This window comes from Silurus aristotelis (genome assembly GCF_946808225.1).
Source record: "Silurus aristotelis genome assembly, chromosome: 13".
NCBI lineage: Eukaryota > Metazoa > Chordata > Actinopteri > Siluriformes > Siluridae > Silurus > Silurus aristotelis.
The window spans coordinates 24414185-24431142 of NC_139586.1; the positions used below are offsets into that span (position 1 = coordinate 24414185).

At 40.6% G+C, this 16958-nt stretch overlaps 1 protein-coding gene across 3 annotated transcripts; it reads left to right on the plus strand.

Annotated features, from left to right (window-relative positions):
* The first annotated feature begins 1198 nt into the window (after positions 1-1198).
* On the plus strand, positions 1199-15877 carry zbtb37 (zinc finger and BTB domain containing 37). Of its 3 annotated transcripts, none has more exons than XM_083559246.1 (5): positions 4683-4777; positions 4847-4992; positions 5189-6136; positions 6572-6671; positions 10357-15877. In XM_083559246.1, exons 3-5 carry the CDS (start codon positions 5199-5201, stop codon positions 10909-10911), a joined length of 1593 nt encoding a protein of 530 aa, XP_083415372.1. In that variant the 5' UTR covers positions 4683-4777; positions 4847-4992; positions 5189-5198; the 3' UTR covers positions 10912-15877. The 3 variants fall into 3 exon arrangements, with proteins under 3 accessions (XP_083415371.1, XP_083415372.1, XP_083415373.1); XM_083559247.1 differs by having other exon boundaries at positions 4762-4777; positions 4869-4992; XM_083559245.1 differs by lacking the exons at positions 4683-4777; positions 4847-4992 and adding an exon at positions 1199-1664.
* The last annotated feature ends 1081 nt before the right edge of the window (positions 15878-16958 follow it).

Consider the following 16958-nt stretch of genomic DNA (forward strand, 5'->3'; position numbering starts at 1 on the left):
AAGTACAGGCTTTTGCAAGAAATCCAATGTGTTGTGCTGTTTGTACTGATTGTTTTGAGAAATACATTTACTGGTTTGCAAATATTAAGGATTTGAGAAATGCTCCGAAACAGCTGAGAGAAATTCTTGAAGCTGGACATAAAACGCTAAAGAATCCATAGTGCTAGCGTTATCCTTTAGACACTTCCTGATTAGCGGCTAACACTAGCGCAATGGATTCAGCTTCAAGAATTTCTCTTCGATTCGAGATTTTTAATTTGTTTCAACTTTTAATTTCACTGCAGGTTTTATCCTGCATACAATTATGTTTGTGACAAATAGAAAATCTTGATTTGATAACGCCATTGATTCCCTTTTTATGCCTTTTAATACCACGCTTACTCTAGTTTATTTTTTTATACCACTGGAATTGTTGTGTATGTTTTCAAGCTTTATATATATATATATATATATATATATATATATATATATATATATATATATATATATATATATATATATATATATATATATATATACAGTACATATATATATAAAATGCTCAAAGTGTGATGCAAAATTGCGGTCCGCCACTTTATAGGTCCCTTAAGAAACAGAGATTTTAACTATGTTCTGCGCGTAAAAAGGATTACATTCGATACATGTGTACCGAAATGAAAACCCTGTAACGAAAAATGTCGGTACGAATCCGTGTACCGTTACACACCTAAATCCTATATATTTATATTTATATTAGTAGTAATATAGTAAAAAATAAAAATAAAATAAGTTAAGAATATTTTTTTTAAAGTTGATAATAAAAATAAAAGTAATAATAAAAACAAGAATTTGATCAAATATACATATATATATATATATATATATGTAGTCAGGAAGACATATATTGTTTATGATTTTATATATATATATATATATATATATATATATATATATATATATATGTATGTTTGTAGTTTGTATATATTTATATATATATATATATATATATATATATATATATATATATATATATATATATATATATATATATATGCTTTGTAATATATATACAAAAAATATATAGGCAATCCCGAGAAACGCAACCAAAGTGCACATCTCTTCCTTTAACTGTGCCATAACCGCAAAGCATCATGGGAAACCGAGTCCTTTGGCTAATTTCCGGCTACAGTCCAAACCTAAACACGGAACTTCATTTCCCAGAATCCATTGTAGTTTCTGCACATCGACTCATTTTCATACATGGGGTATATACGGGCGTTAAAGAAATGGGAAAGAACAGCAGCGTGGGGGGCATTAAATAAACATTTTAAGCGGCTAGGGGGCAATAAGACTGGGTTAATGTGATCTTGGAAGTGTTATCCGTGTGAGGGAGGAGAAAACGCGCTGAGTCGTGTCGGGTTTTTTGGTGTTCTTTGGCGTTGAAAGAGGCAAGGCGCCTCCCAAAGCTGTTTTTTTTTCGCTTTGGTTTCAGCTGCAGTGGCCGAGCTGCACCGACATGGCCCTGGGCTCAGCAGCAGCCTCACACCGCTCAGTGTTCACACTCATCTATGCAAGCCTGAGTGTTCTCACTACAAATAACAAATAATCTCGGCTCAAATCATATGTAGCCATAAAACGTCCAAGTGCCGAAAAACTACGGAGTTTCATCTTGAAATTAAGAAAAGGTAAGACAGTAAGTGTGTGTGTGTGTGTGTGTGTGTGTGTGTGTGTGTGTGAAAGAGTTGTCTTGTCTTACTCGTGTTAATGTTGAACGCATGGAGTTCCTAATCAAAGGTGCACCGATACTACTTTCATCATGTGCATCGCGATACCGATACCAGCGCGTTGAGTATCAGACGATAACCGAAACAGATCTGCAGGATTTAGTTTCCTGATGTTTGATGGCCATGTACTCTGTGTGCTTTGTCTTGCATTAGATAAGAGAAATTATGGACCCAGTTTACAAAATTAATTCATTTATAGGTTCATTACTATGAGCGAACAATAGCCAGATAAGAAAACAGCACAATGTGAGCGCTCAGTAATCGAGCAGTCATAGTGACGGATGCTGAAACTACAAAACAGTTACTTTTTCTGAGGTTAAATTAGTTTGCTAAGACACAGGAATTTGTTTGATGAGCGTGAGATCTCAGTTGTGTTGAGTGGAAAAGAAGCAATTATGGGTTCATTTTACGAACAAATTACGATCTATGCAGAGAGATTGCAAACTTTATTTTGATAATCGATTAATCAGTTATTTTTCCGAACGATTGTTGTTTGTTTTTTTTTTACTTTTTTTAAAGATGTTTTGCTTATTATAACTATCTAGAATTCTAATTCAGGGTATTTATGTACAAAATTGTATTCAAGTGTACACTGAAAAAAACCCCGAACATTTGAGTATTCAAAGTGAAGCAATTCGTGTAAATCATCATTTGTATTGTTTTTAAAGATAATTGCAGCTGGCGAATGGACACGCAGCTTAAAATAATATCTATAATATACATATTATTGAACTATAATTCAACATTGTTTTGATCATTTTTTGTACACTTGTTCAGTTGTGACGATATAAGCATCTAGAATATATCATTAATAAAATTTTGCATAATGAGTGAATGATATTTGCATAAATTAAATATGCAAATATCGGAAAAACCAAGCATTTAAACGTAGTGAAGTCGCAGCAACTTTGAAAACAGAAGTTCACTGTTGTAGTAAACAAATACTATATTTATAAAAAAAATAAATACTATTAAAATAAAGAAGCAAATATTAATTGGTGTACAAATGCATAAGCATTCGCTAAAAACCACAACAGTGACTAAAAATATTATCGTTTACTGCTGCTGTTATTGTTTATTTTAGATTGTGTATGTGCGCACCGTTTTGCGCCCGATTGCGCGACCTGATACCCGGGAATGACTGCAGAACAGATCCAGTGCGACTGTGCATTTCATTAAACTGTTCCATTTTCACATGCTACAGTTTTTGTTTACTGTGTGCTGAAGGTTCTCTTTCATCTGTGACTTGGGACACACATTTTTTCCTGCTGCCGGTTGACCCTGAACTGCAAGCGGCTGTGTTCTCTTACTGACGCTAACACGTAGCTTGAGCAGCCCAGCTAATCGATAACGCCATTCATCCACAAAGAATTTTATTATCGATTAGTTGTTAAAATCCTGGTTTTATGAGAAAAACTCTCAATATCTCATGTCATATCCAGACCCATTCTCTGTACATATAAGTATACAAATATACACAACATTTTTTTACTTTATGGTTATGCTTTTATTTATACATTTATACTTTGTTTTCATTAATTCTGTCTATTTTTTTTATATTCCACTTCTACTTACATGTCGGACAGCCGTAAAAGGCGTTTCACTACGCGTCGTATTCTGTATGAATGCGTATGTGACATTAAAATCTGATTCGGACTCGTTAAAAACATGAAACTCAGGACTCAGGCGTTCATTACTATTACTGAAAAAAATCAGAAGACTTGTGAAGTGCAGTGTGAGAGCTCACTCATAGAGCAGTCGCACGATGGAACTATTAAACTAACAAAATAGTCAAGTGTATTTCTACAGCGCTTTTCACAACAGACAGCTTTACAGAATTTCAGGTGGAAGATCAAGTGAAGAGAAGGAGAAGATCGGGTGAAGTGTAGCTGTAGAAGATCGGGTGAAGTGTAGCTGTAGAAGATCGGGTGAAGTGTAGCTGTAGAAGATCGGGTGAAGTGTAGCTGTAGAAGATCGGGTGAAGTGTAGCTGGAGAAGATCGGGTGAAGTGTAGCTGGAGAAGATCGGGTGAAGTGTAGCTGGAGAAGATCGGGTGAAGTGTAGCTGGAGAAGATCGGGTGAAGTGTAGCTGGAGAAGATCGGGTGAAGTGTAGCTGGAGAAGATCGGGTGAAGTGTAGCTGGAGAAGATCGGGTGAAGTGTAGCTGGAGAAGATCGGGTGAAGTGTAGCTGGAGAAGATCGGGTGAAGTGTAGCTGGAGAAGATCGGGTGAAGTGTAGCTGGAGAAGATCGGGTGAAGTGTAGCTGGAGAAGATCGGGTGAAGTGTAGCTGGAGAAGATCGGGTGAAGTGTAGCTGGAGAAGATCGGGTGAAGTGTAGCTGGAGAAGATCGGGTGAAGTGTAGCTGGAGAAGATCGGGTGAAGTGTAGCTGGAGAAGATCGGGTGAAGTGTAGCTGGAGAAGATCGGGTGAAGTGTAGCTGGAGAAGATCGGGTGAAGTGTAGCTGGAGAAGATCGGGTGAAGTGTAGCTGGAGAAGATCGGGTGAAGTGTAGCTGGAGAAGATCGGGTGAAGTGTAGCTGGAGAAGATCGGGTGAAGTGTAGCTGGAGAAGATCGGGTGAAGTGTAGCTGGAGAAGATCGGGTGAAGTGTAGCTGGAGAAGATCGGGTGAAGTGTAGCTGGAGATAAAGAAGATCGGGTGAAGTGTAGCTGGAGATAAAGAAGATCGGGTGAAGTGTAGCTGGAGATAAAGAAGATCGGGTGAAGTGTAGCTGGAGATAAAGAAGATCGGGTGGAGTAAAGGAGATAAAGAAGATCGGGTGGAGTAAAGGAGATAAAGAAGATCGGGTGGAGTAAAGGAGATAAAGAAGATCGGGTGGAGTAAAGGAGATAAAGAAGATCGGGTGGAGTAAAGGAGATAAAGAAGATCGGGTGGAGTAAAGGAGATGATCAGGTGGAGAGAAGGAGATGATCAGGTGAAGTGAAGGAGATGATCAGGTGGAGTGAAGGAAAAGGAGAAGATCAGGTGGAGTGAAGGAAAAGGAGAAGATCAGGTGGAGTGAAGGAAAAGGAGAAGAACAGGTAGAGTGAAGTAGATCAGGTGGAGAGAAGGAGATGATCAGGTGAAGTGAAGGAGATGATCAGGTGGAGTGAAGTAGATCAGGTTGAGAGAAGGAGAAGATCAGGTGGAGTGAAGGAGATGAGCAGGTGGAGCTTACAAAATACCTTACCTGCATCTGGACAGAAGGACTTTTCTGAAGATAAACTAGTGAGCTATGATGTTTCCTTTTTAATAAACACGCTGGTGTTATAAAGAAGGATTGTAGTAAGTAAGATTGTATGTCCCCCGTAATCTCTGTCATGCACAGCAATGTTCGATGTCGTCTCATTAAATCTGATCTCAAACCTGCTGGGTTTTTTTCCTTTTATTTATTTATTTATTTATTTATTTTATTTTTGTACAGTGCAGGTCACATGGAGCGAGCAGGTAGCATTCAGTTGGACATCCCGGACTTCAGCAACTCGGTCCTGTCCCACCTGAACCAGCTGCGTATACAGGGCCGGCTATGCGACATCGTTGTGAACGTGCAAGGCCAGAGCTTCCGTGCCCACAAGGTGGTCCTGGCTGCTAGCTCACCCTATTTCCGGGACCACATGTCGCTGAGCGAGATGAGCACCGTGTCCCTGTCGGTGATCCGCAACCCGTCGGTGTTCGAGCAGCTCCTCTCGTTTTGCTACACGGGCCGCCTTTGTTTGCAGCTGGCCGACATTATCAGCTACCTGACGGCCGCCAGCTTCCTGCAGATGCAGCACATCATCGACCGCTGCACACAGATTTTGGAGGGGATTCACTTTAAGATCAGCCTGGCTGACGTAGAGGACGAGCTGCGTGGACGCCGGGGAACGGCACGGACCATCGAGGCCGAGAGAGGCGCCTCGCGTTCGCTCAGCCCCAGGCATGGCGCTTCAAGGGTCCTGGCTGCACACGGAATCGCTAGCGGGGTGATGGAAGTGAGCGAGATCAGAGAGGTCAGTCCGCCCGGGGAGTCCATGAGCCCACAGATCGTCGAGCACAGCGGGCTCGGGCCCGAAGCTGTAGGTGCAGTGAACGAGCCCATCCTGCGCATTAACCGGGCGGGCCAGTGGTATGTGGAGGCAGGGCCTGACATGGAGAGGAGCAGGGATGAGACCATGCACGTTGTGGAAGGCCTGCGCATCAAGACCGAGCGCATGGAGGAGTGGATGGGGGCAGAGACTCAAGCCTCAGCGGAGGAAGGAAGCGGGACAGAGGAAGGGCCCACAGTGATGATCGACACCTCGGGGCGCAGCACGTTGGTGCAGGAGAGCTTCATTACTGGCGCTTCCAGAGCCAAAAGCTCTCAGCCGTCCAGCAGCTTCAGCGAGTCTGAGAGGTGTGTGTGTGTGTGTGAGAAGGTTTCAGTCAAAAGACTTGGTAATGCTGAAGCATGTATATGTGTGTATATAGACAGATCAGGCGTAACATAACATTATAACCAGTGAGTGAATCACACTGATTATCTCTTCATCATGGCACATAGTAGTGGGTGGGAAACATTTTATGAATTTGTTAATAATTGAACAAATTCATTTAGAAAAACAGAGCCATTTACAGTATAATCTTGTGTTTTAAGAGAGGAAAATCACATGACTGCCTTTGAAGTGAGTAGCAGCCCTGGGAAATAAGCAGTGCTTCTTTAAATTGTTATAGATTTATTTAAAAATTTTTTTAGGTCAAATGAGAATCTGATTTGCTAGAACTAGAGCCTCCTCTTCTACCAATTCACTCTAAAATAAAAAGTTAATTGCAGCTTTACTGTGTGTATCAGGTTCAGCCCAACAGGCAGCGTGGTGGTGATGGCGGAAAGACCCAGAGCCAAAAGCGAGTCTCCAGGAAGAGTGGACGATCAGAGGCATCCGAGTTCTCAGGTAAAAGGAGACTCGTGTATAGATCACATGACCTAATAGCTGTAACATGGTACATATAACGTGAATCAACATGAAAGCACTTACGCCTTGGGAAAAAAAAAAAGTGTTGATGTGAATGAGGTTTATTTATTCAGATATTGTTTTAATATACATCTGTTTCTGGAGTGAAAAGAAAGAACCAGTCGTATCTTCTCTGTAACAGAATGTGAATAATCAGAACGGCTTGAAGCGTAACAGTAGTTTCGTTTTGCACTCGTTCACTCTGTAACATCTTCGTCTGTTTCTGTGTAACGAGAGCTCGCCTCATGCATGAGTGTGGCTTTAACAATGTTGGGCTCGGTATCATTTTTGGTTTCACAAAATAAAGTGTGTGTGTGTGTGTGTGTGTGTGTGTGTGTGTGTGTGTGTGTGTGTGTGTGTGTGTGTGTGTGTGTGTGTGTGTGTGTGTGTGTGTGTGTGTGTGTGTGTGTGTGTGTGTGTGTGTGTGTGTGTGTGTGTGTGTGTGTGGTTTTGCTGATCATCTTACAAAGCGTGCCGGAACGATTTGTGCTTAAACACCAGGGTTCTCCGGGTATCTTGAAACCCCAACAAGGAGCACATCTGATTCTACTCCTGTCATCAATAGATCTTTTGTTTGTTAAACGCTTATTTGGTCCGATTTGCCTGCAGTGAATACCTGCAGTGAAACCATACCTTTGTGGTGAGGACCTCTGGCTTCGTTTGGTTGAGTCGTCCCAAAGTCATTTAGTCATAAACACCTTAAAAACCAGGCAAGACGCATTTCATTTGCAAGCTTGGTAATGTCTGTGGCCCCTTTTAATAACACAGGGAAAGCTGAAATCTGCTTGCTAAGTGGCATTACGATGCCGTGAGCCAAAAGTGGTCGGATGGAATCTCTGAATAGTTTTATTTATGCCTTTTTTTTCCCCTTCTTCTACTTCGAAAAATTCATGGTTTGAGTCCAAGGCAGGGTCAAAACACATGCAGACATAATAATCATAGGCAAAGGCATAGTCTGAAGAAACAAGAGTTTGCAGTTTGGCAAGTTTCTGTGCAATGAGTCAGACAGAAGAAGCTTTGTCAGATGAAAAACATCTTTTATACTGTACAAGGGGGTTTTAGAGAAGTTTCAGATTTCATCTGTATTCAATAGCTTCTGGCAGGAGGGACTTCTATTGGTCTATGGCAAAATATAGGTGAAGGGTCTTTGGGTTCAAATTCGAGGAATTCTAAATCCATGGTTCCAGAGGAGCATCATCCGTCCTTCCCACGTGTGAGGTGGTATCCAAACGTTTCAAGTATAGCCTTGTTTACAAGAAGTACTTTATTTATCTACGTTTACACGCCATCACTTTGCTTTCAAAATAGATCCCTTTGCACAGCAATACAGTTCTCTCGTCGTTCCTGCCACTTCTGGAATGTGTCCTGGAAGTCTCCTTTTTTACGAAACGTTACAAGCACCTTCTGCGAATTACGAGCCGGATCTTGGTCTTCAGGAAGAGGAAGCCCTCAGGGGCCAAATCTGGCGAGCAGGGTGGTTCCGGAAGTGTGATCTCGAGGATCGTTCTCCGACGATCATCATGCACAAGTTACTGAAGGTTTTCGACATTTTTGGGGTTGAGCTCGTTGAAGGTTTTCTTGATCTTTCGTCGTCTTTTATCGATGTTCTTCCGCTCTCAAAGCGCGTGTGCCACAACCCGAAACACCTCGAACGAAGCGGTGTAGCATCGCAACGACACGATGACTTGCTGTCCATGATAAAATCGCAGACGTGGTAACACACGTCAGTTAGAACCATTTTTATTTTATACCGCCGTGTACATTTGGTTGTCCCGAGTTCAGTGCAGGCTTTGTTTAGATTAGATTAGATTAGATTAGATTAGATTCAACCTTATTGTCATTGTGCAGGGTACATGTACAGAGCCAATGAAATGCAGTTAGCATCTAACCAGAAGTGCATAGATAGCTTATTTACAAGTGGCAGTGTCATAAATAAGGGTATGAGGTTATTGTTTGTTGTTACAATTTCTCGATTTTTATAGGTACATCCCAAGTTCTGAGGACTGCTGCCGGTACCAGACATCTGCATCTCCACTGCTTCAGTTTTACAGCTTTGCGCTAATCTGGCTCTCATCTTCACTGGCAGTTTTTGCATATTCTATTTAAAGCCTGTAGAAGGTCTAAGGAACACATTCACACATTCTATTCTTGTTCCTGATCTTGTTTAGGTTTTTAACATAACAGTTTTATATTTTTTTTAAACGGACTTCATCTACTGCTAGTTCATGTGTAAAGAAAAAATTCCCAAATCATAGTTGTGCATTTCATCTATGGGTGGGGGAACATTTGCTAGAGAACAGGGTATCTGGTTTCTCCCTCTAAGTCTGGACTTGCCCTAGAGTACTCTTGTCCCCCCTCAATAAGATCAGGCCGTCTTTGAAAGCCTTTACCTTTTCCACTGGGTGATACCACGCTCCCCTTTTTGCTTGTGTGCTGGCGGTAGGAGATCTTTCCCTGCATAGTGAATGAGTAATGGCGCAATGTTGGCCCACCTTCTCCTCCATCTGGCCCCCATACCAACACAAAATGACTGCAATGAACTCATCAGGATCAAGCTGCCAGAACGCTGTTGCAACTCATCAATGATGAGGCTGTATCTCGTCATTGATGAGATATTGCACAACAGGGATTGCATTTGGGCTGGGGGTCAGATACCAAATGCCTGTTAATTATTAATAATTGACTGTGAGGATAACACCACCCTATAGTACAGCAATACACACTTTGTCATAGAGGTCTATTGTTAACAGCGGCTTCTTTTTTATCATTTTATCACTATTTAAAAACCACACGCATGCTGCCATGACGTGGGTCTAAGCCGTCTGGTTTTGCCAAGTATTCTCAGCTTGAGGTCAGGCTGAGGAACTATAGGAACATATAAAACACTGATGAGCCCCTTCAGCTTGGCTCTAGTCCATGGCTGTTGGGGGAGGCGCCCTTCAGATGCCTCCTCCATGTCGTTATGGCGATTTCTTTTCAAACATTTTTCTACAGTGATTTGGGTTCAGTGTTCAGGCGTAACTCTCAAGCCTCTTGTCCCAGGCAGCTCCAGCACCATCCTGGTATTTTTTGTAATGTCCCATTGTTCGTTTTTGTATCGCTTTTTTTTCCGTTACCTGGCTCACGAGCCTCATTCCCAGATTATAGTCTCGCTTTTGAATTTGCCTCTGCCCCCTTCACAAATCCTGGAACAAAATTGGTGTCAAATTGTTTGCGATCTTTTGCTCAAGGGCCGCTCAGTGGTGGTGGGATTTGAACTCACGACCTTCTGATCAGAAGTCCATCTTAACCTGGTTCAAATCTAGTTGGTTTAAGCAGGACGATCATGCAAGTTTTAATTAATTAATTATAAATAAAAAAAAAATTTTTTTTTACAACTTTCCTGTTATAGACTAATCTGCATTTTTGTAAATTCCCAGTTCATTCCCATGGAAAGTTTCCAGTCTTGAAAAGTGTTCAACCCTACTCCTCACTCAGCTCTTCATTGTTTAAATGCTATTCTACTGAATTTGGTGCATTAATGGCACCTGCATCTGTGCCATTCGAAGTGCAAAATGGAAAGAAAATGTCAGGCGTGTGCTTTTTCAGCGTACAAATAAGAGCTCTTTTTTCTTCTTTCCTGCAGGCAGAGGAAGCAGCTGTGTTTGACGTGGGAGGGTACGAGGAGTATCTGCGTGAGCAGGTGGGCGATCGCTGGTTCCGCTACAACCCCCGCCTCACCTGTATCTACTGCTGCAAATCCTTCAACCAGAAGGGCAGTCTGGACCGGCACATGCGCCTGCACATGGGCATCACGCCGTTCGTGTGCCGCATGTGCGGGAAAAAGTACACGCGCAAGGACCAGCTGGAGTACCACATCCGCAAGCACACCGGCAACAAGCCCTTCCACTGCCACGTCTGCGGCAAAAGCTTCCCCTTTCAAGCCATCCTCAACCAGCATTTCCGCAAGAACCACCCGGGCTGCACGCCGCACGAGGGCTCTCACAGCGCCTCTCCTGAAACCACCACCACCACCAACAATAACGTCAACAACGCCAACGTAAACGCCGCCACGCCGCGCCGCGCTCAGCACGACGACGACGACGAGTCAGAGGGAGGAACCGGCGCAGGAGCCAGAGGGGGAGCGTCGTCTTTCGGCGAGGGGATCCAACCGTCCGTCTCCACCACTGGACCCGATTGAAGGGATCGGGGTCGATACAACGCACGGTGGGCGAGGAGAAACATTTTGAGGCTTTGAGTATGAAAAAAAAAAAAGAAAACGACCAAAAAAAAAAAGCAATTTTCTCGAAGCCAGTCGACAACGAGCATGCGCAAGAGCCGACGGAGCTGAAAAAGCTTGAAAAGCTGCTGTCAGGCTGAAAAATATTCGGACGACGAATTGGTGGGTATTTTAATCTTTGTTTCTTAGACGTTCTTTCAACTGTAAGTAAGTAAACAAGACGACACAACAATACGCTCAGACCGTTTGCTATAAAACTAAACCGGAGTAATAGCGATTAGGTATTTATGAATAAATAACAAATGCGCTTTAAACCGCATCTACCTTCAGTTGCACAAACTGAACCGTTACTTCAACAAATGAAGACAAGCCACACTCCAACAACCTCACACACCACTGGATGCAGTTATTTCTGTTGGTTTATATTTACCTTTTCATTTTATTTTTTTTTTTTTCCCCCATTTCCTGTCTTTTTTTAATGTGTTACAGGCGAATTTTATTTTTTATTATTTTTTCCTTTTTTGTATTTTTTGTACAACTTTAACAAACGCTTCAGGATTCAGGACAAAGAGACGATGTGTTATGATTTGGTCGAATTGTGTTCAACTAATTGCCAAACTTCTCTGTGCCAGATGGTGATTCATAAAAAAAAAAAAAAACTTTTTTTTTTTTTTTTTTTTTTTTTTTTTTGCCTTGAGACAATCTTAACATATTGATCTGGGGTTTGACACGCTGCTGCTCCCCAGCTATAGCTAGGCTAGAAAAACGGGTTCTGTTTTTCTTCGTTAGGGCCCCTCAGGTCTGATCTAAAGCTCTAATGCTCCAGATCCCTAATTTGTTTAGTTTTGTTTCTAAGTGCCAACCTGGCTTTGTCATAAATATTTACTTTGCAATTAGTTGAAAAAAGAAAAAAAAAAAGAGCTTAGCTAATGAATTTTCGCATTTCGCACATTCTGAAAACAGCGATAAGACTGATATTTGAATGTGGAGGGTGGAAACAGCAAACGATTCAATTCCTTTTCATTCCCATACTCCAACTCCAGCTGCTGAATAAAATTAACACAGTACTATAGAAAAACAGGAAAGTGTTCAACCTCAGATAAGCTACAGTACCACTCAGTTACCTCTCCCTCATCACTACGCAATACAGATCTGTTACACACAGATTGGTGGATGCACTCAACTCAGTTTCACGTTTAAAGGTTTCTTTTTTTATTTGTTGCTTTTCTTTCTGTTTCTATATTTGACTGTTTTTTTTTTTCTTCCTTGTTGTAATAATGAACTATGAGGTGATATGTATAGATTTTTTTTTCTTCTCGCTCTCACACCGATGGAGCACGTTTCGAGTCGGCAGGATGGGATTTCGTTTCGTTGGTAAAAGAAAGTTTTTACGGCGAGGGGGGGAAAAGACGTCCGGATGCGATGGAACCAAATGCAGGACACGTGCACGTCTGCGATCTTCTTCTTTTTTTCCGAAATGCCTCGGAATGACTGTGAGATTAGGATTTAATCAGAGGAGAGCACTTTAAATGTGGAGTCGATTTTTATTATTATTTTATTTGTTATTGGTTTTTTTTGGTTTGTTTGCTTTGTTTTGAGCAGATGTTGCCAGCTGGTGCTATGATTCGACTTCAAGTGACAGAAGCTCTCGGGAACCAAAGGAACAGAAACGTATTGTAGATGTTTATACCTCTGACAGTCAGTGCAAGGGCTGAGGAAAATATGATACATTTTGAGAGAGAAAAAAGAGAGAGAGAGAGATTACATCCGGCACTTAAGAGATAGATTGTGTGTGTGTGTGTGTGTGTGTGTGTGTTGGGGGGGTTGGGGGTGGGGGGTCCTTTTAAAATATTTAATTATATATCACTTATGCATATAGAGACAACTTTTTTTTTGTATTTTGAAAATATGGTGAAAGGAAAGAAAAGCTTTGGTCAACGTGCAAGCCCTTTTGATGGATGGATGAAAGGATGATGGTGAATTTTATTTGTTTTTTTCTTTAAGGCTGTGAATCACACATATGGTTGTGACCATTTGTTATATATATTTTTTTTCCTCCTTCCCTAATGAAAGGGAAGAGCCTAGAAGAGAGACAGCTACTGATTATTTTGAATGGAATGCACCTCTTATTATCCTCTTGGGAAAAACAAAAAACTTTCAGGACTCCTCAAGACTTTTCTACCGTTATTTCTGTCTCTTCCGTGAATACAGGTCAACACCTCTTTTTCGAACGATATCAGGAACTCTGTCCATTTGATTTCATTTTCTCCTTTTCTGGATGTTTACTCTACTTCTCCTCACTGAAAGCCGTTTATTTCGACTGTCTTGGACCTCACGTTACTTTCACAAGTGCAGCAGAAAATGGCGACCCGCGAGCATCTCTCCGTGAGTTCAGGCCTCAGAAGCAGTAGCAACACGAAACTGTTACGAAAAAAACTGTGCGTCGGCGTGGCGTCGGCGTGCGTCACGTCAGGTTAACGGAGAGCACGTCGACGCCGCCGCTCTCTTTATACTCCAGTGCAACCTCTTGAACAGCCGATGTAGATCACAACTTATTATAATATTCATAACCTCATAACCTAGCGATGTGATCCGAGCAGGTTTATTCCATATTGCTTTATATATTAGAAAGTCCTATCGTGGCAGGGCGGCGGTTTTAGTGACCCGTGACGACACGTATCAGACGCGTGTGCGCTCGCGTTTCGTTCCCGTTCAGTCAAACGCAAAGTACGATCGAACATTTCAAGTTGCAGGAAGTGTACAATATTAGGGCTAATACTAATGTGCAGTATCTCTTCATATCCATCCAGGTTTTATATAAAAAAAAAAATTCTTAATGGCTTTTTTTTTTTTTTCCGGGGGTTAAACCAGGCTCTAGTTACTTCTTTTTCTCTGACTTTTACTATCATTTATTTTTTCCTGTCGTTTGTTTTGAAGGCTTTAATCATGTAGAAGAAACACATGTAAATACTAGTGCTATTTAAAAATCTCTAATCAGCACAGCTACTGCAGATCGATGGCATCGACTGAACAAGCGTTCTGTATTAAACGCACACTCCACAGTGTTACACGTTTTTCACGTCTCAAAAAAAAAAACTTTGAGCTGTTGCAGAAAATTTCAGCGCACTTTTTTTCCAACTCCGGCGAGACGGTTTAGTTTTTTCCCACGTTATCGCGTTCGTGTGTTTTCAATTTCAATGCTTTTAAAAAAAAAAGCAACCAGCCATACAGATGATCAGGCCAAAGATCTGCTTGGTTACAACACGCCAAGCTAACAACATGCTCTAAGCGTGACCTTGACAACGTAAGGAAATCACACATAGGCAGTGTGGTTTTGGACTGACTGACTGACTGCACGCAAACAGCAAAGACTGCTTCAGTCTCGGGATTCAGCCTCCTAGCTCATACTAGAGAGATTGATCAGCAAGCGAGAGCACGAATTCTCTACTTCGAAGCGGAGAAAAGCGATTTTTAAAATCAGTGTTCGAATGTTTTTTACCCCTCATGTAAATCCACTGCAGTGCAAAGAGCCAGGCAGATGATCGCATACGCAGGTCTGTTCAACATACGAAGCATCCGAGTTTGAAACTAATGATAAAAACTTGTCAAGCAGATTCTCCAGCAAACGGGATTCTGAAGCTTGTGGCCAGAAAAACATACAACATACGGCTGAGTCTAATGATACGATGGTGTGCACAATAAAAGCAGTATCTAGTTATACATCACAGCAAACAGGATTCTAAAGCTTGTGTCCAGAATATAGGGTACGACACAACGGAGCATCCGAGTCTCGGGCCTCGTCTACACGAAATTAGAAAATGGTGTTTTCGTGACATACTTTTCGTTTTCGGCCGATTCGCCGAAAAGTTGCTCATCCACACCAAAACGTCTACAAATGCTCACGTCCCTGTAGTGTTTCGAAAGGTTTTCAGATGTATCCTTTTCCAAAAGATGCATATTCGGCGACCAAAAACGCCAACTCGTTGCGAACGCAAGGCCAAAACGGAGAGAGAGAAATATGCGTTTTCAAACAAAAGTGTATAACCGTGGACATGGGATGAGAATAATAAAACTCAGAGGGGTCACGAAACCGATAATTAATTAGATACTGCTCGACAAATTCGACTATTACAGCAAACAGGATTCCGAAGCTTGTGGCCAGAAAAGGGTACCGCATATGGCGTATCGAAGTCTGATAAACAAATGCGATCACACAATAACGCGACCTGCGAGAATCTGTGTTCCGTGTAAAATAAATAAATAAAAATGTGTTTATTGTTGCGGAGGAAAAAAAGCGCTGAATTCTTTTTTGCAGCTCCTCATTCAACAACTCCACTTACCTCAGATTCAGTTATTTAAACAGTAAGCTTGTGAAGTTTCAGTTGCATGTCTCTACTAAGTGTTTTATAAGAGGAAGAAGAAAAAAACGACACCCTGTGAACACTGAACGACAGTGCTGAGCCATATCAGACAGATTTGTTCAGTCTTGTCTCGTCTCTTCGATTATTTTGTACAGGGAACATATTAAGACGAGTCGATTGCAAATTTTTTTTTTTCCTTTTCTTCTCCAAACGAAAACAGCAACACTGTTGATTTGTGACGCTGCACAGGAGATGTTTTATCCTCTGTTTTTTTTTTTGTTTTTGTTTTTTTTGGCAGCCTCACGTTTTCCGAGGGGGGGTGGGTAGGGTGGGGGTCTTTGACTCGGTTTGAAAAGTTACTTTGATTTGCATGTCTTTTGTCATTTGCGATGGCGAAAACATTAGTCTGTTTATAAGAATGTTTCCAGTCATTTAAACCTATTGCACCAATATATGCCAAAATATGACTTTTTTTGTTTGTTTTTGTTTTTTTTTTCCCCTCCTCCTTTTTGTCTTGCTATATTGTTCATGTCCTGAAAGCAATATAGTCTCTAAAGATTTTTCTACGTCCGTCTCGATCATGTTACTCTCTAGCATATGTTAAATCTTTTATTTTACATTAACATAAAATTAAGCATATTGTAAAAAAAAAAAAAAAAAAAAAAAAACAAGAGGAAAAAAAAAAAGTATTTTACTCTGGATTCCTTTAAGTTAAAAATGATTAGTAGTGTATTAGACCTCGATTACACAAAATATTTAAAAGATTTTAGACATTTATTGTAATAACCAGAATATTGCTGAAACTCTTGAAAGTAATATAATGTAAGAAGAAGAAAAAAAAAACACAAATAATTGCAAATCAGACTTTTTGCTTTCCCTTTCGGAAAAAAAAGGTACAGCGAATACGTGTGATTTATTAGTGATTTTTATATATATATATAATGTGAACGATTCTTTTCACAACCACTGTTTTCTTTCTTCCTCACTAGCAGATTTGAAATTCATTTCTCTTACAAAGGAAAATAAAGCACTTTAAGTGTTTAACTGTGAAGGATTTATTACAATATTCTATAAACGCCTGATTATACGAAGCCCACGTTGTGTGATCGAAAAAAAAATATCCAACATTTCTAACATGGAAAATAAACTTGTTTTAATCCAAGCTCCAGTGCATGTTTCTTTCTTTCTTTCTATTTTATTACGTTTATTTGGAATAAAACTTGGCCATCACTCACTTTATAAATGTTTTTCCACATTGCATCATTTCGTATTTATTGCTTTTGACAAAAAAATGCCAATGATTGTGTGTGTGTGTGTGGGGGGGGTGGTTTGTTAAAAATTGTGTCCACTTTGCATATTGAATCAAAATTTTTTTTTTTTTTTTTTTTTTTTTTTTTTTTTTTTTTTTTTTTTTTTTTATCATTAGTGAATGTGTACTGCATACTTTTGTTTTCTCATGATATTCTGTAATTATATAATTTATCATTCGGTATCAAAAACAGCATTTATGATCTATTTATGATGAACTCCCTGAAATGTAAAAATTTTATTCAACCGTAATTTGTAAGTTGAGACATGGTCACGGTAGTATACCGTAATTTGTTGATGTTATACCCAGAATTTAACACTGTACATTATATCATTTAG